Source organism: Thunnus thynnus, chromosome 17 (assembly GCF_963924715.1).
Source record: "Thunnus thynnus chromosome 17, fThuThy2.1, whole genome shotgun sequence".
Taxonomy (NCBI): domain Eukaryota; kingdom Metazoa; phylum Chordata; class Actinopteri; order Scombriformes; family Scombridae; genus Thunnus; species Thunnus thynnus.
Genome location: NC_089533.1, coordinates 9776094 through 9801795, shown reverse-complemented (window position 1 = coordinate 9801795; position 25702 = coordinate 9776094). Strand labels below are relative to the sequence as shown.

The following is a 25702-nucleotide window of genomic DNA, read 5'->3' as shown; positions in this document are numbered from 1 at the left end:
TGCAATTTTGTTTGCAGAGGTGTGAGAATCTAATTTTGTGCAGGAAGATAAAGTTACAAGACTCGGCAGAATACAAACAATAGCTTTCATTCGAAATCATGCCTGAATCAAAAAGAGACAATGTTTTTTGTGCCCTGCTCATCAGAATGACATCTATGGAAAATAATTTTAGCACATGCCCAATTATGCAAACAGTCTTCATGTCATGAGTGTAATTATTGGTTTTAAGTCACAAAAAGTCTCAGCCTCTGTGTTACTCTAGGAGTCTTGCAGCTGAGTATATGTACTGTATATCTGTCTCTCTGTACAAATATTATGATCTCTCTGATGAGAATTAAGTCTCCAGCCTGGATGGCCAATAAATTAGAGGCACGCTTCTCGTTTACTCATCAGAGCTAATGAGCCTGATAAAATTACCTCGAGGATCATAATTACAGGCTAGTGGCAGAGACTCTGGCAGAGACTGGAATAAGACGACACACACACACACGCACACACACAGAGGCAGAGAATTTAGATTGTGTTGCAAGTAGCAACGTACAACGACTAACCTAAAACATTACAAAGCACTCTCGTCTTATTAACAGAATAACAGACTAATGTCAATGTGCACAAGCAGAGATTGTACACCCTGCACATTTTCATTCAGGAATTCTAAACAATTCAGCTAACGAGCCATATAGAAAGCTATATTTTTGGACATCATCACATTAAAAAAAAAAAAAAAAAAAATGCACAGGATTAACATAATGTAAGGTGCTGAACAATATCACAATTTCCACCTTTCTGTCAGCGCAGTTCAAACAGATTTTACCACCCTTTCATAAAGATTAAGCACTTCATGGGTAATGGCATATTTTAATGAACGATGGCAGCCTGGACACAAGAGCTCACCTCAGAGGATTCCATTTCATCACACATTCACAGGATGAATTGTTTTACTTATGAATATTAATGTCCCTCTAATTTGAGGCTGTTGTTAATGCTTGTCGCTAGGAGCTTGGCAAATCAGGTCCCATTCCTGTTAAAACCATGTATTAGACACCCCCCTGACACTAAGCCCTCGCCTTTGATTCTTAATTGCAGAAGTGCAAGCATTTGCAGTAGATGGGGCGCAAAGCTTTAATTAACTCTAATATCACACATTCAGTCTCGACTGTCACCCACATCACGCATGGCATTTTGTACCAATATCATCCCCAACTCTGCTCAGCTAGAAAGATTGTGTTCCAAGTTCATGATCACAATTTCATGCATCTCAAAATGAGGGATATGTAGTTTGTAAGTAGCTGCAAATATATTGACGCCAGTGAATTATCTTGATGCCATCCTAAAAAAAAAAAAAAAAAGCCTTATTAAAAAAAAAAAAAAAAAAAAAAAAGCATACATTGATGCAGCTCTGATCACTGCACAGCTTTAATGCAAAAAAGGAGTTGCAGCATTGTTGGTTTCTCACTGAAAGCAACGTCTGATCTCGGCAGTGGTTGAATCAACAGTCACTGGTGAAGCTTGTAACATGGGGAGTGGAATGATAAAAAGTTCAGTGATATGTTTAAATAGAAAGATGTGTACCGAAAGAAGATATTAAGTAAATAATTCAACCTCACACTCACACACAGTAATCTTCAAAGGATTTATTGGACAACAGTGTTGAAGTTTAAAATACTATAAATAGTGTACAAGTACATACCATTCAATAATGCTTCTAAAATACAACATTACAGTACATTCCTCACGAGCACTGCAAATGCCATTTTCACAGATGAGCGACTACACACGTCGTTTGAACATTTTAATAGCTCAGGTGCCGAGCCATTCTGATGCAGATATTAGTAAAGAGTAATGTTTAATTAAACCAGGTTTGAAGATAAAGAGCTCAATACAACCTATAGTTTATAAGCCTTCCCCAGCCATAAGCTACTGCTCTACCTAATCCTCTTTCACATAACATTATTGCATCAGCACAGCTGAACATTTTTGCAGCATTTATAAAATTAGCAAAGAAATTAACTGTCTGTACTGTGGCAAATTGGATTTTCAAGTTCTCGCCTTGTGATACAGCATACCCAGGCTGCCACCTACAGTACAATATGAGAGAGGAACGCCAGTCTACAACAGGGCTGCTCAACATGTGTGGCTCTCCATGTTGCACTCCACAGCAATTCAAACTTAATTGTCAAGGCTTTTTCTCCTGCTAATATCCTTACAGGGAAATTTGTTAAAATCCGTTATTAAATGAATACTGAAATAATTTCATTTTGGATGAAGACTGTTGTTGAAGGATTATACATTTATTCTGCTCATTCATATTTGCATGTGGAACAGCCAGTGTTCTCTGTGGAAATTGTAATTTATGATTTGAACTCCCAACATCCCAGTTTTTTGACCCAGTGCAACTTAATCTGCTAAAAGTATGAATCAGATACCTCGTTCCAATCATCAAATAAATATACAGTATCTTCATATAAACACATCCATAAATGGTGGCATTGTGTTTTGTGACGCTTGAAATGTTTGCAGCAGCATTTGCCACATAATAAGACAAGAAAAAAATAGTGAAAAACAATTGTGAATATACAAGACACCCTCTGTGAGAAATGTGGATGGAAACATAACCTATATAGAACAATCTAACACAAGTAACAGCAAACTGAAGTGTGAATCTTAAACCACAGTAACATTTAAGTGAACATTTAGATTGAAAGTGAAACACAGACTGAAGACAAAACAAATGATTTGATCCAATATGCTTCTTAATTTCACATCTTCATCTTCCTTTGCCTTCTCATTAACGCACTACAGTACAATATGTAATACAGTACTTAAGTATAAAAATCTTAAAATTGCTAAAATTAAAAATAATAATTATAATTATAATAATTTAATCATCATAAACATATTTTCTGTTCATGTAGCAGGGAATAAAAGTTTAGTAAAAAATCCCTTGAGGATCATTCCACTCGCCTCTTACTTCTTCGTCTGAACAGTTTTGAAATGGATGATTTCCTCTTATTTTTGGCTTTCTTTACTCCTGTTCACCAAAAAAAATATATTATAAAATTATATAGTATATTATATATGGTAAAAACATCCATAAGAAAAGTATTTTATACAGTACTTACCAAGATTTTGCATCATTTCATTCAACTCCTTATCCTCCTCCACTTCCCTGAAAATGATTAAATATTAATTCCGGTAAGCTCTTTTCTTTTGTTTGCATAACAAAGTGTTATATTATCAGTGATCACTCCTGTAATGTAACAGTTAATTACATTAAAATGCACTGTGTTACCTCAGCCTGTCTTCATCCAGAACCTCAACAATTGCATTTCTGCCATCCACAATCTCCATTAGTCTCTGCATCAACTTCTTCTCCCGCTGTTGCTCCTCTATGGACTTTAAATGATCTGTGATACCAAGTTGACAGACTTGAGTGTTGGAAAAAGAGGAAAAAAAAAACAGAGTTGATGTTGAGCAGAGAGCCTGTTGTCTCTTACCTGGCTTCTCCAGCAGCCTGCGAAGTTCCCCCTCAACACCTGGCTGCTGCTGCTCCAGCTCCTGCGTCCTGGCTCTGAGATGAGCATTCATTTATCACATGCAAAAAAAAAAAAGAAAGAAAAGAAAAGAAAAAGGTTAAGATGATCTGTTATGCATGTCACATTTATCCCAAAACTGTAAATAATCTTGAGAAAATGTGTTTCATTTGACAGCTAAAAAGTTTGATTGATTCTTCCCAGTGGCAGAGAGGACGTGTGTGGCGTCAAATAAGGGAATAATGAAAATTATAACGGGCTACAATCTCAGAGGAAAAATATAGGAAAATACCTCAAGGTGAGGAGTTGTTTTATATAATTGAAAATTTAGAAAAATAGCCTTTTTGGCACAAAGTAAAACAGACTGTGTTAATTACAACTTCAACTGAAAGAAAACAAATGAGCTCAGACACAATAAAATGGAAAGTCATTTAACAATCTCACTGTGCATTTGCCCTTCAAGTTTTAAGGAATATGCAGGCAGTACTCACATGTATACAAGCTCTGATTCCTTCCTAATGTACATCTGCTTCTTTCGAATGAGGTTGAACCAGTCGACCATGAGTGGGTCCATCAGTATGTCCCCCTCTCCCTCTGAAAAACACAACAAGTTAAAGTAAATATATATATATATAAAAAGCAGGATGTGTATAAAATAAAATGTATTTCTGTCTTGTGAGTAAATGAAATCCTGCAGGACTGAATTAAGCTCAGACAGAAACATTTAAATAACATTTATGCCTTTCTCTGGCATAAATGATACAGTGAATGAGGGTAAAGAACTGTCAGATTATTCTGTTTGCTTTTATCCACAACATATAATTAGATGATTTCAAATATACTAAATGAGATGATTTCAAAAACAACAAAGAAGCCTGCCTTCATCCAGAATTGCGTTCTAATTTAACCAGCTCTTAACCGGTCTGTATTAGTGACACAATAATAAAATTAGGTGCAATAACACATTAGGTTTTTGGATCATTTGGCCAGTAAGCAGCAGGGTGCAGGTTTGTAATGACTGAGTGTGACTCACCTCTTGGGACCATGTCAACACTGTTCTTAAAAAAGGGGACTGTAGCAGCCAATAACACACAGCCCTGCACCTTAAAATGGAGCCCTGCGAGGCTGAAGGTAATCATGAATCTGACACTTTAAATTTAATGACCAGTCAACATGACTGTCTAATGCTGTAGCACAAAGATGTTAAAATAAATCTGTCCTCATTTACAGTATAATTATTATTAGTCATCCATGTTGTTGCATATTCTTAAGAATAGAACGCAATTTTCCTTTATTTTGCTGAAAGCTTTGGCAAATATTTCATTTTAAATTGGGTTCAATTCATTTTCTAAAAACAGTTCATTTTAGATTATATGATTATGATCAACTAAAAATAATCTGCAACCATTATGATCATCACTTTTAGTCAGTTTTCAAGCAAAAAACGCCCCGAATTCTCTAGTTCCAGTTTCTCACGTGAGGATTTGCTGATTTTCTTAGTCATGATATTAAACCGAAAACTATTAAGTGTTGGTCACACAAAGCAACCATTTTAAATAGGTGACGATTAATTGTTTAATTGAGAAAAAACATCAGCAAATTACTAGATAAAAAAATAACTGCTAGTTGCAGCCCTACAGTAAATATAGAGACCCCAGCTTTCCCAGCATGTATTATGTGATTCTCTTATCTAAACACTCAAACATCTTAATATGCTGAGGATGTAGAGCAACAAAGAGGGAATACATGAAGAAGTACATATTTGTCTTCATCATATATTTAATAATGATTTAGCAAAAATCCAGTAGGGATTGGCTTTTTTATGTGCTTTGCAATCTGAAAGGAAAGGAAGAAGCTCAAAAAGTCCTTGCCAAATACCAAATACCAATTTTACCTATTTACCCAACTTCCTATATACAGTTTTAGTGATTTCATTGGTCCCACTTAAGTATTAGGATAGACACTGCGACACAGCACTGAGCAGAACTGTCCACAGCTTGCATTTTCTGCTTCACCAAGACAGACTAGAATAACTGAGTAGGTGGATCAATTGATTTTCAGATTGAAAATTTGCCAATCCTAATTAGAGGCAAATCAATCAACACACACCAAAAACACTTTTACAATGAAGAGTGATCTCAGTGACCGAGGACAAGACAGTCCACATCCTGCCATCACCAGAACAAACATGATTTTTTATTCTGAATCGAACTCGAGTGCCAGGGTTTAGTTTTTACACCGACAAATTCCAGTCGAGAGGTAGATGATCTCCTAGGTGGTGTGCAATTGATGTCAAATTCTGGCCATGCTCAGGCTTCCTGGGTGGCGCGTAGAAAAGCAGTACGCAATCGACCAGAATATATATTACTATACCCGAGTCATGTTGACCTTGAGCAAAGCAATCAGGCCCCCTACTCCCACTACCTCAAAAGGGAAGCAACCTCCCTGTGGGCTGTCTGTGCCTCTCACCTCATTTGGCTGGAGAAACAGTAATAGAAATGGCAGGTAAATCCCACACACACACACACACACACACACACACACACACCAACCAACCTCCAGCTGACGGTGAGTGAATCAGTATGTGTGTGTGTGTGTCCTGAGTGAAACAACCAGGACGCTTCTTCACCAGAGATACTCTCACTGAAGCAGAGGTGGGACTCAGCAGTTTGCACAAATACAATAAAATATCAAAGTTTGTGTCGAGGTTATTCACTGCAAGAGAGCAAAAGTGACCATTGACATCTTCCGTCGCAGAATAAGTGAGTTGTTTGAGGGACTGTTTATTTTCAAAATTGCATAGCTTGCGTTTGACATGTCAACATTCAATTTTATTTGCTCGTCTAAACAAGAAGTGGGAGAAAATGTCCAGTTGCAGGGGAAGGAAAGGGGAGGGGGGGGGGGGGGGGGGGGGTGACGAGGAAAAGTACCTTCCTCACAGCTGCGGAGTTTCTTTTCCAGCTTCACACCCTCCTTCTCCAATTGTGCCAGGTTTGTTTCAATATCAATCAGCTCCCTCTCAATCTGCTCCACCGGGATGTTATAAGACTTCACCTGATATAAAACAAAGAACTAAAAGAGTCACGTTCAAGTATAGATAACTTCAATTTGAAAATTCTTACTTTAGAAACTTAAATGTGAAGAAGGTCGTCCATTTTTTTTTTTTTTTTTTTTTTTGCTGGGAATGTAATGACAGCATATTTGTAGAGCTGTTAATTAATCTCTTAAGAGACTTAATGGAGGGAACTTACAGAGGGTGACCTCATTTCAGTCCTGGAGGCGTTGGTGGGTGACAAATACTTTCCCTTTTTAGCACCTAAGAGGTAGATAAAATAGGATTAGATAGTCCTTTCATGGCAGCTTTTCAGAAAAGCATTGTCACATATGACTTCACCTGATTTATTTTCAGTTAAAATGACTGCTCATACAGTATGTAATCAACAAGATGGCTGAGGACATGTGCGTGTGCTTCAGATGATGACATTTTAAAAAAAAAAAAAAAAAAAAAAAGCTTCAAACCTACCTGACGAATGTCCGTGACTGTCTGGAGCAGTGGTTGAGGAGCTAATAGATTCTACAGCTGGCCGTCTTGGTGGGGATTTTACAGGCGAGTGACCCTCATGTTTAACAGCTAAAATAAGGACAGGGAGGTTTACAGTGTGTTGATCTGCAATAAGTTCAATCTGCAAATGGTTTGAAATGAAAAAAAAAATCACGAGAAAACACAAAAAAGCATGTCCATGTAGGAATCAGTGCGTGTGGATTTGAGAGCCTTTAGCATAGAAGCAAATTGAGCTAGACAAAATTTCAAAATGTTGGATTTGCCATAAACTTAAAGGACTAGTTCCACATTTCAGGAAATACACTTATTTGCCTTCTTGCTGAGAACTAGAGAAGATCAATGTATGTACACAAAATATAAAGTCAGCAGCCAGTTAGCTTAGCATAAAGACTGGAAACAGGGGGACACAGCTAGCGTGTTTCTGTCCGGAGGTTAACAAAATCAATTTATGTAACCAACACATATGACTGAATGACAAAAAGTAATTACTTTACAGATCGATTAAGCCTTTTGTCTTCTTTTTTTTTAATGTCACAAGTTTTAAAAAATGTTTCAAGCATGTATTATGCAACAATGCACTTAGATCATATAGCACTGAAGAAGGGTAAATTCTAAACATGGTGCTTTTTGATATCCAACATTCAACTGATATAAATTGATCCCACTGGTAGATAAATATCTCATTATAAATGCTAAGAGGTGACTCACCCAGGTTTCCAGAGCTATGCTGAGGTTTCTGGGGAGTGACTTCTCTGAAGTGTGCAGGATCAAACAGAGGAAAGCTAACTGGAGGTGCTGCGGATGTTGGAGCTGAGGGAGGCCTTGTTGCACTGATGGAGACATTAGGGGAAGTCATGGACGTGAATCCAGGCTTATGTTGCTCAGTAGAGGCTTCAGCATCTCTGTAAGAAAGACACAATTAAATTAGCCTTTTCATTGTGTGACCATTAAAAAAAAACACGGTGTAGAAGTAGAGCATTTATCTGACACAGATGTAACATCTATAGGCTTAACATAAAGAATTAAATAAGAAAAAGGCCTCACCTCTTTATTTTGTAATGAGAAAGGAGGTGAAATGGAAGAATCATCAGCAGGGAATAGAAATGAGTGAATCTAGTGTTAGAGTAGGAAAAGTTCAGGCGTGGCACTCCTTGGGGCTTGTTAGGATGGGGACAGAGCTAGCGGCTGAACTCTGAGCCAGTCAACAATAACAAAGATGGGCGAAGCTCGATGACTCTGCATTCTGGAGAGTGAATAAGCTGAATGGTCAGGAGTCTTTAAAAAGACAAATCTTTCTTTTTTTCACCACCTGTGTGAACTTCCCGCTCCCAGCTTAGTGAGTAATGAAGTAACAGTGGTAATTTAAATGGTTGCACAGACTTACCTTAGTGCTGGTTCGGTTTTCACAGGTTTGACGTTTGTTTGCCACTCATAGGCTGGATCTGCAGACAAAGAGATTTAGACAGAAAAAGTGAACGAATGACAAAAATAAAAAGGACGATAGTAAAGTTTTTTTTACTTATAACTATTGACTTCATGCTTAATTTCAATTAAGGTGGCGACAATTTTTTTTCGATTAAACTGATTAGTAATTTTATCTATGAAATGTCAGCGATTAGTGAAAAATGCCCATCACAATATTTCCCAGAGCTTTAAAGGTTACCTCTTCAAATTACTTGTTTAGTCAAAAAAAAAAAAATTACGAAACCCAAAGATATTATTCCATTTACAAAGATATAAAACAAAGCAAATCCCCAGATTTGAGAGACTGGAACCAGAAAATGATTGACATTTTTTGCTTATAGGACCAGTGTGTAGGATTTACTGACATCTAGCGGTGAGATTACAGATTGCAACTAACTGTATACCCCCCTGCTTCCCCTTCCAACCTATGGCGACCATGAAACTCACGATAAACACGAAAGGCGCTCTCTAGAGCCAGTGTTTGGTTTGTCTGTTCTGGGCTACTGTAGATACATGGCGAAGCAACATGGCTCTGTAGAAGAGGACCTGCTCCCTATGTAGATATAAAGGGCTCATTCTAAGGTGACGAAAACACAACGATTCTTATTTTCAGGTGATTATACATTGCCATTCCGCTAGACGCCACTAAAATCTACACACTTCACCTTTAAAAAATGAAACTATTAATCGATTATCAAAAAGTTGGCAATTGCTTTTATGTGATCATTTCAGCTCTAATTTCAAAACAAGTTAGAAATTAGCACATTAACTTTTATTTGACAATCCTTTAGCAATAAATTGTTCACTCAAAGCTAATGTTCGTTATCTAGTATCCCACAATAAAGTAGCTGATCTTCACCTGCACATCTGTATTAAAAGACCCAAATGATGCTCTAATCTGTGCACAAACACAGGTCCATTAGGAAGCAACTGAATTAATTTCCATGAGAGCAAGACTTTTACAAATGCTGATAATCTGATGTTGTGTTTCTGCAAAGCTACCAACTGGCAGGATGTTGCAGCCATTCATGCACATCCATCAACACGTGAACTTTCATAGTTCATTACAACACTGAGCTGACATCATGCTAGATGTGCTGGCTGTATAAATAGGCCAAAAAAATGACAAAAGGGCTTTGTTTTCTATGAATGCGTTCTGAGACAGACAGAGAATCAGGGGTGGGTGGATGTTGGCTAGATGTCAAATAATGGATCAGGAACAAGGGGAATGTATTTAGTACTGCTTGCCTTTGGCGGTTGTGTGTACAGTTGTTGGCCTTGTGTTGTCTTCGTTGATGGTCTTCAGACATGGCGATTCCTTATTGTTTGTCTGGCTGGTGGAACGCTGTCCTGCCAAGTTTCCTGCTGGGCCTTGGCTGTATTTATCCTTTCTCAGACCGGGGTTGTCAACTGAACTTGGCTCATCTCCAAACCTGCAGAGCGGGAAAGCCCTCACCATTAACCTTAATAACAAAACCATACAGATAGTAGGAAAGACTAGAAGTATCCAAGTTATTGCAAAGACGAATCTACTCAAGGCCACAGAAAGTATACAGAGTGCAATATTCACCGTCTCTCTGCTGATCGGATGGTGAATGGGTGTTTGTTGTTATTGTTGCAGTTTTGCTCTGCTAGTTTCTTTCCAATCACTGTCCTGGTTCTGTTCTTCTCATCATCAGGACTCAGTGAGACCTTCGGTCTTCCCAAAACATTTGAGGGCTCTGTCGGCTTCCTGTCATCTATTGAGGCCTCTGTGACTGGTTGAGCATCCTGGAAAAACCTCTGCCGGGCCGTCTGAGTCCTCTGGGCTGAGGCTGTCCAGGAATGCGAAGGTTGACTGGCACTGACTGGCTTCAGAACCATATCTAGTGGGGCTGACAGCACAGAGGAGGGGCATGGCGCAGGCTGGGTCTTGCTGGCACTATTTAGTTGCCCAGATGAACTGGTGGGTCCGTTTTTGATCTCAGAGGAGGACGGTTTGCAACTGTTCTGGTGGGCGTTACAGATAAAAGTGTCTGGCTCCTTACCGGGTTTGTAGCCTCCTACATGGAGCACGCTGGAGCATTCACTGCATCTGTTGTGAGTTTATTAGCATTAAAATCAGTGCAACATACACAGTATGAAATAGGAGAGTACAGCTCATCAACATAACTTAAGTTCTTACTTGAAACAGCTTCTGTGATAGAGCTTGCCCTCTACAAAGTGCCGTTGAACCAGATGAACGTGACTCTTGCAAGCAACGCATTTGCTATTGAGAGTCCCATTTTTGTTGACATTTTCCGCCAAAACCGCCTTCTGTGAAAGAAAACTAAAACTGAGGTAACCCTCTGTCAAGAGATACTACATTTAACTAACCCACAGGAAACACGAACACCTCCTTGTTCTTAAAATATAATAAAAAAGCAATCAAACCACAGCTCATGGTAAGATGTAACAGTACAAGACAATCAAAATGTATTACAAACACTAGTGTAACTTCAAGTGCCATGATGACATGAGTACTGACCTGAGCAGCAACCCTGGCAAACTTGGGTGAGGTCTGAGCTGTGCGAGTTGGAGGGAAACGATTCTCGGTGGTGGTTTTAGACACAAAGCTTTTGGCAACCACAGGGAGATTTTTCTTCTCTGATGGCTCCTCCTTGGAGCCCTCTGCTGGCCTTTTTACACCTCCCACTGAGGAAAAGTAAAAACCACTATTAGTGTCAAACATCACACCACAGCACAACAGAGAAACAATATACCTCAACCTAAACCTAAAAAGGGAAATATGTAAGAGAGATCCTTGAAGTGAAAAAATCTGCATGGTTACGAGGATGCACATCAAGATTATCTACACAGTTGCTAAGGATGTTTAAACTAGCCATATTCTCACTGGGAGGCTGTCCTTTGAAGTAGTTGTGGTACTGGGAGACGTAGGTAAGAATGCTGAGCCTGTCTGGGATCCTTAAAGCCACCATGTCCTCTGCATCTAACAAAGCCGGAATCCCCAGCTTCTCCTCTGCGACCTGAAAAGCCTTGACAAAAAGAAAAAAAACAGTTTAACCAAGAACTCTCAACTTCAGCCAAGACACCATTTAATGGTTAGTGTATGTTGGACCAAGTAAACAGAACCAAGCATGGTATTCACTGGGCACAGTAATGTCAGCTCCTACAATTACAGCATGTGCAACAATGTCAGACAATACAGCCTCCTTTAAATAGACGAGGCGCAGTCTGTGGCATGGCCCGGAGAGGTCTGAAAAGGGCTGTATAATGAATAGCACACTTCCTGTGAGCTTGTAGGGATAAGAAAGAGGATGGAGGGAGCAGGATATCAGGGCATTGTTTAGGATCAGTCTGGGCATGCTCATTAAATTTAAAGTAAAGCCTTACTTGAATACCAAGTCTGCCAACGTCAAAGAAGAGGAGCACGAAAAAAAATAAAGAATCTCTAGATGTGTGAGGTGTGTTCTGCAAACTAAAGGCAATTTCTTATTGAACAACTCCTGAAATAACCACCTGTGAGAAACATGATGCTATTCATGAAAAATAGAAGGGTGTGAATTACCAAGCTGGTCACATTCTCATGTTTCGTTACAGCGAGGGGAACATCTTCAACATCTGAGCAAAACTTAAACCTGATCAAACACACTGTTCTTTAGCTACAACTATGGTTTAAAGTCTTTCTTCTTGCATATCCTTCAAGAGGTATACAACTGTGTCTTCAAGAGAACTGTCATCTTGAGGATCAAGTGGCAGATGACAGCAAGCCTCATTCAAAATAAATAGCCTGGAGAGCCTCTCCCCTGAGCTCAGGTTTGTTGCTGACACTACCAGGACCACCCTGGACAACAAGGAAGTTGGCCTTTTAGAGAACTTGTACAGACTGCATACTGTAGCGCTCTGGGAGGCCTGTAATCCTCAGAGGAAACTGGAAGAAAATGGAAGAAGACTAAATAATGGAAAAGTCCCAGCTGGGCAGTTCGGGTCATGCAGGGGATAACAACATAAATGAGGTCAAGTGGACAAAAGCAAGAGTAAAGATTTAGGAATTTTAAAATTTGAGGGGAGCTGAAAATTTGTAGAAAGACACAGTTTACCAGGTGGCTTTGGCTTACACTGCTGTGCTGTTAATCTGTGGGAATGGCTAAATATTTAACCAATCTACTGCATAAATGCCAAGGCAAGAACAAATACTGTGTGTCTGTGTGTGTGTGTGTGTGTGTGTGTGTGTTGCCGGATGTGCTTTCATTGTGTCTGGGGGGTTAATGAAGTGGATGTGTTGTGCTACATCAGATTTCGCAGCTTGAGTATGAAGTCTGCTCCACTCAGTGCAACAATAGGTTGAACAACTTGACATATCTTACCAGGCTGTTGTTCTCAAACACATCCTCCATTCTGAGTGAGTCATAATCTCTGGGAAAACAATTCACAAAAGAGAGACGTTTTATTTGAGCTATAATTATACTTACATTTATCACTCGTATACCCTATATGCTGGGTTTCCTTAGATATAATATTTAAAAACAACAGAACTAACACTACTAATAAAACTTAAAGGACCACTGAAAAAAACTGTTTTAAGATTGGGGGAAAAAAACACAAAAAATCTGACTAAAAATTACTTTTAGATCAATATTGTGCTTTGGGCTGCTCCAAGACTTTTCACTTAAGCACCCAACCAAACCCCAGCACAATTTCACCACATTTAACCTTCATCCTACCAACATATTTATCACACAAGGACTACAAACTAGGGTCCCTGGGGAGCCCGAGAAAAAATTACTGTAAGAAACAACCATCATAGTAAAAAGTCAACTTACTTCCTCTCAAAACATTATTAGTTCTGAAGTACCTAAGTACAATCTTTTCACAAAGCCTTCAAAATGATTGATAGAGTGCCTCTACACCCCTGATAGTGTGTGATAGTTTAAATTAGGACACAAGGCAAACATGAACTCACTAAATAGTTCCATCTATTAAAACTGGATAGGCGGAAACTGGGTGCTTTTGACTGGGGTCCCCCAGAACCCCAATACATTGGTATTTTTTAAAAAAGCACTAATTAAAACAGAAAACAATTATATGAAGTCATTAGGATGAAATTGATTGGTAAAGTCATGAAAAATAGGGATGATACAATAAAGCACCTGTGAGATATGACAAAAAGTAGCTCTAGGATCGGTGGGATTAAGGTTAAACTAGGTCTTCAACGTTAAATACTTACATCAGGTCCGGTCTGTACTTGTGGATAAGCGCACAGAAAGCCAACCCGCTCCTGAATGAAGTCGTCATGTTGGTGATGGCCACATCTCTGTAGCCTTCACATTGCGTTTTACACCATTGCTCCAAAGCTTTGATGGCAGCCATGCTCCCAACAGCGACAGAAAACACTGTACAATCAGACAAAGTGAGCAACAGGCGGAGGTGTCAGCGCGGAGGAGCCGAAGGAAAGAAAGATAAAAAAAAAAAGACAAAGCGTCTCTGCTCAGGGTTTGGCCGTGAACTGCGGCGCTGCTGCAGCTGCGTCCTGTAACTGTTTCCTTCTGGTAGTGTGTGTTTCTGCGCTCATTACACTAATTGACACCGACCGCTGATTCGTCATTCACAACAGTTGATTTAAACTTGATCAGAAAGGTAAATCATTTGTGTTTGGAGTCAGTTTTTAATTCAGCTTTTAATAACAGAAAGTTGAACCTGCATACCTGAATTAAAGCAGATTTATGAATAAAATATCAGGCAGACAAAAAGACAAATTTATGGTGTAAAACATTATTGAGAAACTGCCCCTTGATAGGTTGAAGTGTGGGTTAACAGTCATATTTTTGAGTGTCCAACATCTAATGGGTGACAGACTCAGTTTGTCATTACAGCACACCACTATGAAATGGTAAGGGTCTTCCAAAGAGAGTCCCACAATCCTTTTCACAAGTGATCTTGAGGAACATTAAAGGCATATTCTGATTATTAATTGCTCTATATTATTTGTTGTGATCAAATGCTACATGTCTTCAGAGCCGTGTATGTCTATGGTTGCAGTCAAACTGAAAAGGATCATTTTCTTTTATTTTACATTACTACTGGTGGAGCATAGATACTTGCAGAATATTTGATAGCATAAATAGTCTAGGTACACCGTATTGTTATCTGGCAAATGTGTGCTTTTTCCCATTTGAATGGTCCCTTTGAATCTCATCTAAGGACAAAAGCTTCAGCTGTCATTCCCATAGACTATATGGACATTTACATAATATTTTTATTCAAAGCTTAATGAATTTCGTCTTTTTTTTGGAGGAAAAGGTGTACAGTTCTTAAGATTCTTGATGTAATTAAACACCAGACTTCAGGGTCAGCATGCTCAAGGAAGGTGGTGTGAATAAATGAAAAAATTACAGAATCCATGACATGCATTTTTTTCCCCCTCATTCATCTTTGTGTGGGGCCTAATTGAAGCCTAATTGAGGCCAACTATTGTCATATAAGGATTCTGAACAAATTAGCCCCTATTAGAGTGTCCCACAAAAGTTTGTACCAAACTTTATTTCTCAGAAACTTTCAACCTGGAAACGGCATTCCCCTGAAACTAAACCTTCATATGTGCTTCACTGACCTATTTTGAAAAGTAGCTTCAAATTTGACCCACAGACCTCATCGCTGAGTATTCAAACCTCTAACATGGGGAATGTGATTAGTGTGACGCCAGAGTTGAACTTGAGTCTTTTGAAATGTGAGTGACCCACTCTGACCTCATTCACTCATACAGGCCACACATACTGTTAGACACGTATTGTTTATTAATTGACACAAGAGGCCTCAGAGATTTCAAGCAGAGACACGCAGTTCTCTAAGTCTCACGGTGTTGCACACAACAGATAAAATATGTGTGACCATACATCACGGTAAAAAAAAAAAGAAATACATGCATTAGTTGAAATGTATTATTTGAACTATCTCATCTACCCTGTCTGAGGACAACTTCATGCCCAGAAGGGGGCAGCGTCATACTGCATGGTTAGACTGTCCTAACACTCCATGTGGTCCAATGCATGAATAATGCATGCACATAAACAGTGTCATTTACATGCAAACCTTTATGTAGGATTTATAAAGTAGAATTATAGCAGCACACAAACTATTAAATATGTGCATGATTCAATACAAACAGTTGACACTATGGGGCAGGCAGTTTGAGCATCCATTACTTATCTTATAGTATAACTACTATCAGTTGTTGTAGATTTATATTGTAGCAGTTAATCTTTATAAATATAAATATAATCTATAACATACAAAACTGACATGTGAATATGCAACACTTGGAATTTATTGTGTGGATTTTATTAGTTGATTAGATGTTTAAAACCAGGTTTCCCCCTATCATGATGCATTTTGAGAGTAAAGTATATTGTAAAATACTGTGTGCAGTACTTAAAGACACACACACAGATTCACTGCTGTGTTTGCTTAATAGGTTTAACATGTGAAGATCACTAATAATGCATACAATCAACTAATAATTAACCAGTTAAGGCATTAGTTAAGGCATGTTTTAAGGCTTATGTTTGGGCTAAACTGTTGTTGTTGTTGTTTGAATGTAAACCAGATTAAGGATGTTTCAAAAAGACCTAAACAGTTCTGTATATCTATACCAAGTCATATTTCCTGTCCTCATCCATGATAATCATCCATGATGTTATTTTGTGTTTGTTGGTTGGTTTAAGTCACTTCAGACATTAAATGACGACTCAAATCTTCTTCTCTTTAGATTCACAGTTCTTTATGAAATCTGTCTCACTATAAATGAAAACCAGAAAAGAAAAAAACAAAACTGTATATTACGTCTTTGATGCATGCAGTTCTGGAAAGAAATAGACATTTGTCATGTAACTTATATACAGTCACTCTTCATGATTTCATTTTTCAGCTATTTCCATTGTTTCCCATGAGGACGTGTGGCTGCATGCCGACTTCCTGCCTGTCTGTGAAGGTGACCCGAGAGGTCAGCGGTGAGCTTCTCATTAGTGAATCACTTAGAAATTATCCGACTGTATCCCATTTCAGTCAGAATGACATGATGCACTGTCACCCGCATTCAGAATAACATGTAAGATAATCAACCGATTCTTAAAGGAATGAATTAAGGACAATGAAAGTTTTTACAGCATCAACATTAAAGAAGACAAACCAGTGATACCTGTTAACCACCACAACTTCAAAAGAACTTTAAAAAGTCCATTTAAATAAAAATGTTTAAAAAAAATGTTAGTTGGAATGCACTATCAACATAAAAAATGAGTATAATGTGACAAGTTTCTCGTTTCTCATTTAAAAGAACATCATATATAAGATTACTGCAAGATTTTATTATTAGAAGTATTATTAGAAGTCATTATTAGAAGTATTCTATTAATGATAGGTAAATAATGAAGCTCCTCATCCCAAAACATTAAAAATAAGTATATTACTGCTGCATATTGAGTGTCTGCTGTTTTTTTGGTTATGATTATCTGTACAAACAGGAAGAAGGAAAATGATCAATCATTGCGCATGGCTTCAGCTTCCTCTGTCGGTGACTGTGTGTCGCCTCCTGACATGTTTACAGTACTGTTGATCTCGGCCTTGTGCTCTCTGGCTTTTGCCCGCAGCTTGGCGATGCTGCAGGAGCGGAGCTCCTCTGAGCTCGGTCCCTCCGGCCTCTCCCACTTCCCTGACCTCTGGGTCACAGGCTGCATACGCAGGCTCAGCGTAGCACTCGCGGCTTTTGTCCATGGATAGTTCTCTCCTTCCTGTTGTCTCTCCCAGTGCTCAGTGTCAGAACACTCTGTCTGCTGTTTTAAACTCCTGCTTGCTTTGTCAGACGTTTCATCATTGTCTCTTTTTACGTAAGGCCCCACAAGTTGGCCCTGGAGTTTCAGCTGCCGCCTCATCTTGGCACGGCGGTTCTGAAACCAAACCTGGAAACAAATTGAGGATTATAATCACAGATATGAATAATATGGAAATGTGAATAAACAAATACAATAGTTTATAAACAAAGCAAGAGTTTGAAAATGTTAATAGCTAAAATTGTAGCTTCAAAGTTTCAAAACTTTCTTTCTAAGCTATTGCAGTCAAGAGATACCTTTCAGTGTGACCACACAAAAAGATTTGCATTAAAAGTCCTAAAAACTTGGGAGGATACCCACTTCATTTGTGACATAAACTGTGACTGCTGAAGCCTCATATTTGTTTCTGCTGAACTTTTGAATACATTTTTGCACAGAACGAGTACTGCAGATTTTCACCTCCAACTCTCTACAGTGTAGTTGTGTTAGGAAGGAATCTCTTCATAGTCACTAAGGGCAGAAGGAACAAGTACAGAAAAGAATAACTCTTCCAATATTTGAATGTGAGTTATGTTTTCAGACAAACTTAAAAATGTGAAAACATTCTTAAATGCTATATCACATTTACACTGATAGAAAGATCAATTGCCCTGACATACAGTAGGACTCCATTCTTGAATTGTTTTCATTGTTTCCTGTTTTTTAGTGTAAATATGTTTTTGTATTATTTTTATCTTATTCTATTATGATATTCAACTTTGACATGGTATTTTTTGGTTTTATGTCTCTGTAAAGCACTTTGTAACTTGTATTTGAAAAGTGCTGCAGTATATAAAAAGTTATTGTTATCATAATTGCAGTTTTTTGGATTTAAATTAAGTTTAACACAAGCTGGTACTGATGGACCTGAAGAAGAGTCTGTAGGTCTGTAAGAGGTTTTACTGCACACTGTGCAGAAAAATTATGAATGAATGAAGTGAACATTTCCAGAAGGAGTTCAGTTTGCCAAGTACCTGTACTCTGGCCTCGATGAGGTCCAGTCTGAGGGCCAGGGCTTCCCTCATGAAGATGTCTGGGTAGTGGGTGGTCTCAAAGGCCTTCTCCAGCTCCTCCAGCTGCCAGCTGCTGTAGTTGGCCCGTGCACGACGCTGCTTCACTGGCCTCTGTTCATCTGGAAAGCACAGCGCAAGCACCAATTACACAATCGCCAACGGGTGACAAGGAACTAATGGCTCTAGACTGGATAATTAGCGCAGCGATCATTAGGCCCACTTTAACACTGCTTGATAATTGATTTTTAGTTACGAGCTGTTAGCCAATCTTTTGTAAACATTTACACTGCAATCAGATGGTGCTCACTGACTGTCTTAGAGACTGTGGTTGAACAGTGCCAGTTTGGCTGTGTACTATCTGTCTTGTATCATACAATCAGTCCGTCTTTAGCCACAGTAGCTGCAGTTTGAACTCACCTATGCCCTCTGTGAGTTGCCCCATCCCGACCGCCTGTGTGGCCAGAAGCAAAGCTTCCTTGCATGGCTCTGGCTGCAGATAATTCCTCAAAGATTCATAGCTGATAAAGGGCCCCGGGATCAGAATCTGAGGTTGAGAGCCCAGTCTGGTTGGGAATGCAGGGAAAAAGTGAGCTGCAGGTGAATGGAAAACTGCAGGCAGGAGAGTAGATACCAGTTGCCCTGGGCCAAACATGTCCAAGCTATTAAGAGTCCAATATCAAGCGTCAGTCCAGTGAAAAGGGCCAGGTTGATTCCTACAGGGATACTGGTGGAATGGTAAAATGCATCCCAAAGTGTAGAATAAAAAAAGAAGAGAAAATAAATCAGTTGTAATAAAAGCACTTGTCCATTAGATGTAACAGTTGGTTGTTGAGTGGCTCAGCCCAGGTATAAGGTGTTGCCTGCAGAGTAAAGGTAAGACGTGAGTGGTGGAGGAGGTGGAGGTGGTCTCATCTTGCTTTTTTCTTTCTCTTCCAATCCTCTCCCCCTCCTTTCCAAGTCACATGACATCCACACAGACAGCAGAGCTTGCTTTATAGGACAGAGGTGAAAATCCAACCTATGATTCATCTCTTGGTGGATTATCAGTATTACCCCATCAATGTTTGCTGTGTTTGTCATTAGTTTCCCAATAACATGTGTCCTATAATCTTCTTTTTATGCCTTATATTGATAGAATATGTGTCCCATGAATTTTCTCTCTGTGCCTACCTGCAGACAAGTTGCAACATCTTCTGAAATTTCAATCAGTGAGATGAATGGGAACTCCTTGTGCGGAAAAGTGATTGGGAAGATGTTCATTTAGACACGTACGCCTGAAAAATGTGCACAACTCTTATCTGACCTTCTTTAAACAGATGTCAAATCTAATAAAAACAAATTACTGCAAAGGAGACATAATGAAAACACAAGTTGTTCAGTCCTGTGGGACTGAAAGGAGGGATGAAAACAAGCACAAAAGCAGTGGACCCTGAACAGCAGGTTCCAGGATAAACACACTCTTCCTGACAACAAAGTGACAAACCTGAGAGCTCATTTGCTGAACCCTCCTAGTAACCCTGTGTTTACTCCACTGTTGATTAAATTTTATTGTTTTTTTCTAAAGTTGTGATACTTTACTTCCCACATCACCAAGACAGGCGGTGCAAAAATGATCATGTCTGTCAACCTTTATAGCAATTAACTTATTGAGTCGCAGCAGTGTAGACTAAAAATCCACTAATGGAATTTTAAACCAGGTAAACCAGGTGCAATAATAATTTTACACCTGTAAGTATATTAAACACCTGAATTATTGTACTTAACCGTAGTACAAATGTGCATTTTGCATGTCATGTTTTCAATCTTTATGATATAACACTTGTTATCCTTATACATTATGTTTATATTTGAGACTTTGACAGCACATTTGGTCCCTAACGTATGGATTTCTTAATGCTATTATAACCTGTGAAGGTCTTGATTTATATTTCAGTGGCTTAGTTTTGCACATTGTGAGCTTATCTTCATATGTTTGTACAAGTGTATTATACTGTTTCAACACTGATTATTTGTATTGGAAGAATAGTGCCTTTTCTGTCATTTATTAAAGAAAAAAGGAACATAGTGGAAGCTTTTTTTATAACCAAAATGTTAAAGAGCATCCCATTTAAAATGCAAAATACTTACTATCCTGAAATCTGTAGTTGTAACTGATGAATTAAAAAGACAGCAAATCCTGTAAAATAGAATAATGTCAGCAAGTAGCTCAAATGCCAGCCCCATTTGTGCCTCTCGTGTATATGTATTAGCATTAGCATCACAGAGCTAGTTAAAAGATAATGTTTGATAAACCCAGGTCATTTACCGCTCTCTTGAAGATATTATCAGAGCCCTCAAATACTCTTCTAACCACGTGGATGGAAAAAAAATTGGTCTACTACAGTGAAAAAATATTTTTAACCCATTTCTCAAGTTGCAACTCTGTTTGTTGAAGGAGGTTACCATGCAAATGGTTAGGAGAGTCTTTGAGAATTCTGGAAATAGCTAATGAACCTTCAGAACAGTGCTAAGTCTTGTTAAAGGTACAGTGTGTAGAATTTAGTGGCATCTAGTGGAACAGACTTGGAAGAAATGGAATATAATATTCATAAGTATGTATCAATTAGTGTATGTATGATAAAAATCTGAAAATAAAAATCGTGTCTTTGTTACCTTAGAATAAGCCCTTCATATCTACAGAGGGAGTGGGTCCTCTTCCATAGAGCCCGCCATGTTGCACCACCATGTTTCAGTAGCCCAGAACGGATAAACCAAACATTTGCTCTAGAGAGGGCCTTTCACATTTTTTATGAGTTTTGCGGCCACTGTAGGTTCTCCTACACGCTTGGAAGGGGAAGGATATTCAGTTGGTTTCAAGAAAAATAGATCAGCTGGTCCTTTAAGAAAGATAAATACCTTGCGCTGCTTGAAACCCGGTGTCTTTTAAAGGACCAGTGTGTAAGACTTAGTGGCATCTAGTGGTGATTGCAACCAACTGAATACCCCTCCCCTGCCCCTCCCCTTCCAAGTGTGTAGGAGAACTTACAGTGACTGCGAGACTTGCGAAAAACACAAAAGGCCCTCTCTAGAGCTGGTGTTTGTCCATTCTGGGCTACTGTAGAAACATGGTGGGCTCCACGGGAAAGGACCCGCTCCCTATGTAGATATAAAGGGCTCATTTAAAAACACAACAATTCTTATTTTCAGGTGATCATACACTAATTAAAACATACTTATGGATGTTATATTACATTTCTGCCAAGTCCGTTCAGCTAGATGCCAATAAATCCTACACACTGGACCTTTAAATGTAATGCTAATGCTAAAACATGAGAGGCAAAAACCTGGGCCAGACCATGTGCATAACTTTACTTTAGGATTGAGTAAAATGTAAACAGTCAACTTAAACTTATTGAACTTGTGATTTAGGCATATTTGGATCCAAACTTATCTGGAATACCACTTTTTGAAACTTGCTAACATGCAAAGAGCATGCATGCATCTCAGCGTAACCATTTCTCTTGATAATTAGTAAAAACATTCAGATGCTTGCACTTTTCATTCATGTTACATCATACATTTGTTAATTTCTTAAGTATAATTGCAAAAGATTAATGGTTATGTATTCTTGTTAAGTATGCAGACAGTAGTCAAAGTGTTACCAAACACTTACAGGATTTTTCCATCCCAGATCAAAGCATACACCTCAACACATTAACAGCCAAGACAGGAAGATTATTAACACTTTTTTTTTCTTTGAGCAAGCCAGCTGTAGCTTAGTGTTGATGGATCTCTGATGAGATGAATTAAACACAGGTGTGTCAATTAATCCGAAGATACATATCACCCAACAACACATCTTGCTAACTGCTTATCAGCTCAGACGGCAGTGAAAACATTCCCCCTGTCAGTGTTGTCACCGCTGAACTGGCGTGCGTAGGCGGCTTTGATCAGCCCGGGACCTCAGCAGGAGGCAGCTGGTCAGAGCTGAGGTGAGTCACAGGATGGTCATTCCTGTGCTAGCAGTGAGGACTGCAACTCCCTCACCTGTGGCCCTTTCATCTGCACCTGTTCAAACACTAAATTAATGCCTTAGTGGAGGTAGAGGTCAGGATTAGGGTTTGACTGATTTGGATTTCTTTAAAGCTTGTGTTGAGACAGAAAGCGGATACTTAAGTAAATCTGAATGTTTTTTGGTCTCTAATGGGCAAAGATTTGGTGTTTCTTCCATAATTTGATTCTTGGTGTTGTTAAAAAATCTCTTACAGCAATTTGAACATCATCGGACGCTTGAACTCTCCGGTGAAGCATACAGGACCATCATTAGTGGTAGACGACATAACTATCTGATTAAAAACAACTTTTAGCACTTCTGTCTGTATGTGTGTATGCATGTGTGTGGGTGAAGGAAGGAAAGGACAGACAGAGACTGAAGAAAAAAAAATAATTTCTTGGGTTTTAAAGTTCTGTGGGGAAAAGGAAAATAGATTAAAAGTGTCTGGTTTGAGCTGTGGCTAAACAAACACTGTGTGTGGTGGGACTGACGACTGAATAGCCATCTCCATTTGTCCCTGGCACACAGGTAGTTACAGGGATTTCTGCTCTGTCTGAAAGTGGACCCCCATCCCCATCCTCCCAAACTACTGTGTTTGTCTTTGCCTGGGTCCTTTAATGCCCATTGATCCAGATAATCAGGGACAAAATTGGTGAAAAACTGGTGGGGGAGGTTCTGACAGTAGTTGCTCAGAAGAGCTGCTTGTGGGTAATTGAAGGAGGCATTAAGACAACAATAGTAATGGCTAATGCCAGGCTTTATTGGTCTCTCAGGTATTCTTAGCTCCCTGGATGACAAGGAAACAGTGGAGATCCACAGCTAAAATGGCAATCATCGTATCATTAGCAGACCTTCAGCTGCGGGGACAGAATGTGCATTATCTGTGGGTTTAGCAAGCCACCAATGGGATGCCCTTCAAGATGGCTTCAGCTTGAAATGGACTTGTTTGAGCTTGCGTCCATTCATTGTAAACTAGAGGAAACGGGACATCTGAAATCCCCTTCATATGCAGGTTTTTGGTTCTTAGATAATGAAATGATTCACAAAAATCAATGATCATAACATCCAAATAGGTAGAATTTCAATTTTGCATAAAATGTTCTCCATAGATTCAAATATCCACGTTAAACAGAAGGTCATTGTCCAAACTGTTACTAAGGCTCATAAATTGATGTAAAAATCATTTTATCTTTGGATTTTTTTTTACAGAAAACACTTTCAGTGGGCTGAAATTTGAATTAAATGATGCAGGCTATTTATCACCTTTTTTCCTTGACAAACATGGCTGAAGTGTTTTAACTATCACATTCTGCCCTCACTGTGATAAGATACAATCTGACATAATGGAGATCCTGAACACTGCACACTATTATTCTTTCACATCCACTACAATGACACTTAAGCTCATAAAACAAGAGTTCTGCCAAATGTCACGCGAAGATGGATGGTTATCGTCAGCTACAATGTCATGGGAGTATATCTATCTGGTGTAATTTGCAGGCTGGAGCAGCAATGAGCACAGATAAGATCAATATTTAATGAAAAAGTAAGTGAAGCTTAAGGGTTGTCACTTATGCCTCTGCTGTTAATGACATGTCACATTATCATATTTATCAGATTGGGTCAATCTCAACCGCAATTACTGGCCTCATTTCTTTTTAATTCATTACAAATGTTGGATCATTTCAGTTGTCCACCTCTGTGCAAACACCAGGGATGTGTTCTCTGGTTGCTTGCATATGTATTTTAGTGCACAAACTTCACACTAAAATCTATTAATGGGAACGTGGATTGGTATAATTCAATCAACACACCTAAAATGTGTTTGTAACTTGGAAGAAAAGTGTATTTCATGGCTGAGGAAGCCCCTATGCTTGGTGCCTCACTCTCCCTGGTAATAGTATCCCACAGTGAGCAGGCTGATTGTTTTAGTCATGGATCACTGGCCATGGGATAAACCTGAGAGCCCAGCCTGCTTTTCATGTCAAAACCTTCAAGGGAAAGCGGCCACAATCCAAGAGCAATCACACTTGAGACATCAAAGTTCCAGCGAGAAGAGAGGCGAGAGACGGTCCACATTTTTTCCACGCAAGCCAAGTGCAACTCAAGCGTGGAGGAAGAGGAGATGATCTAAGGCGAGGGTGCCATTGAGAGGAAGACAGAGAGCAGACAGATGTGCATGGGCAGGTAGCGGCACATCAGGGCCCCTCCTGTAGCTGAGAGAGACACCAAGAACCGTCCGCTGGTCGCATTCCTGCTCGCTGCTCATTCACTGTCCACTTTCACATGCGCAGGTAAGCCCACTGACATTCACAACACAACACGCCAATGATCACCTCAAAGTCACACTATGATATTTCATTTCTAGAGGCAAAATGTTCATCATGGACAAATGAGGGGTTAGCTGTTAGCAGCTGCATTTCAGGGCATCCAGACTGGTATGATGAATAAAGGCAGAGGTTGTTAACTTGTCAGTGATCCGTCAGACTATTCAGCAACAGGCCAGCAGCCCCCGCCCTCCCTCTCAACCACTACTTCCTCGTTAGCTGTCACTCATCTCTGTTCCGCCTCACTGCTGCCCAGCCAATAGGATGCTGGCGCCTGACCAAGAGCCCAAGCTGCCAAGACTTGTGTAGTAAGTTGATAGATAACCATAAACAGAGCTTTCGGCTAGTTATAGGACACCATACAGGTGCAATTAACACATCTGACAAAAACAGCAGTGGGAAATCAGCAGGTACGGTGCATGATGGGTAGGACATGATTGGGTTTACAAATGGACAAGTTAATTACGGGAATGGATGTGTGAATACATATTCATTCAAGGGGATTTGGAGGCATCACGATGGTTCAGAAGACAAAGGCACATATAATTTATTCACATTGTTTGAATGATGTATGCAGCCAATTTATATCTTTTGTTACCCAAATAGGTCAAATTCATTATGTCCTTATTTTACGCCTTATGCAGGCAGTTTTTGATCCAAATTTAGAGCAAATTGACCTCATAGCCATGGTTACAAGCTAAGACTTTAAAACAAAAAGCTGCAGAAATGAAGTCTGCAACAAGCTGCTTTCAGACATCCAGCTCATGTATCTTATTGAATACCTGTTATTTCTGAATGACAGGCTCCACTGACCCACTAGTGTGGGCATGTCTCACCCTCACTGAGGATCCTTAACCATGCTGTGGCTTCATCCTCATGTTCTCCTATGTAACAAAACACCAGCAGCAGCCTGTGCTGTAAAGTGCC

The 25702-nt window shown here is 39.2% G+C and overlaps 2 protein-coding genes across 2 annotated transcripts; both read right to left on the bottom strand.

Annotated features, from left to right (window-relative positions):
• Positions 1-1619: 1619 nt before the first annotated feature.
• On the bottom strand, positions 1620-14100 carry micall2a (mical-like 2a). The gene is made up of 17 exons (XM_067570417.1): positions 13766-14100; positions 12906-12954; positions 11432-11573; positions 11066-11232; positions 10724-10854; positions 10130-10633; positions 9808-9992; positions 8480-8537; positions 7804-7997; positions 7057-7164; positions 6785-6849; positions 6464-6587; positions 4025-4127; positions 3498-3571; positions 3293-3407; positions 3123-3169; positions 1620-3031 (listed from the first exon to the last, which is right to left on the bottom strand). Exons 1-17 carry the CDS (start codon positions 13906-13908, stop codon positions 2952-2954), a joined length of 2289 nt encoding a protein of 762 aa, XP_067426518.1. The 5' UTR covers positions 13909-14100; the 3' UTR covers positions 1620-2951.
• Positions 14101-15270: 1170 nt separating this feature from the next.
• si:dkey-43p13.5 (visual system homeobox 2) lies at positions 15271-19415 on the bottom strand. Its single transcript, XM_067616427.1, has 3 exons — positions 18833-19415; positions 18377-18534; positions 15271-17492 (listed from the first exon to the last, which is right to left on the bottom strand). Exons 1-3 carry the CDS (start codon positions 19065-19067, stop codon positions 17073-17075), a joined length of 813 nt encoding a protein of 270 aa, XP_067472528.1. The 5' UTR covers positions 19068-19415; the 3' UTR covers positions 15271-17072.
• Positions 19416-25702: the final 6287 nt, after the last annotated feature.

Excerpts from the sequence above, each read along its gene's own strand:
- micall2a (XM_067570417.1), bottom strand. The coding sequence starts at position 13,908 with ATGGCTGCCATCAAAGCTTTGGAGCAATGGTGTAAAACGCAATGTGAA. Across the intron at positions 12,955-13,765 it reads AAGTACAGACCGGACCTGAT|AGATTATGACTCACTCAGAA; the intron begins GTAAGTATTTAA and ends TTGTTTTCCCAG. Across the intron at positions 7,165-7,803 it reads GCATAGCTCTGGAAACCTGG|CTGTTAAACATGAGGGTCAC; the intron begins GTGAGTCACCTC and ends TCCTTATTTTAG.
- si:dkey-43p13.5 (XM_067616427.1), bottom strand. The coding sequence starts at position 19,067 with ATGTTTGGCCCAGGGCAACTGGTATCTACTCTCCTGCCTGCAGTTTTC. Across the intron at positions 18,535-18,832 it reads GCAACTCACAGAGGGCATAG|ATGAACAGAGGCCAGTGAAG; the intron begins GTGAGTTCAAAC and ends TGTGCTTTCCAG. Across the intron at positions 17,493-18,376 it reads TCATCGAGGCCAGAGTACAG|GTTTGGTTTCAGAACCGCCG; the intron begins GTACTTGGCAAA and ends ATTTGTTTCCAG.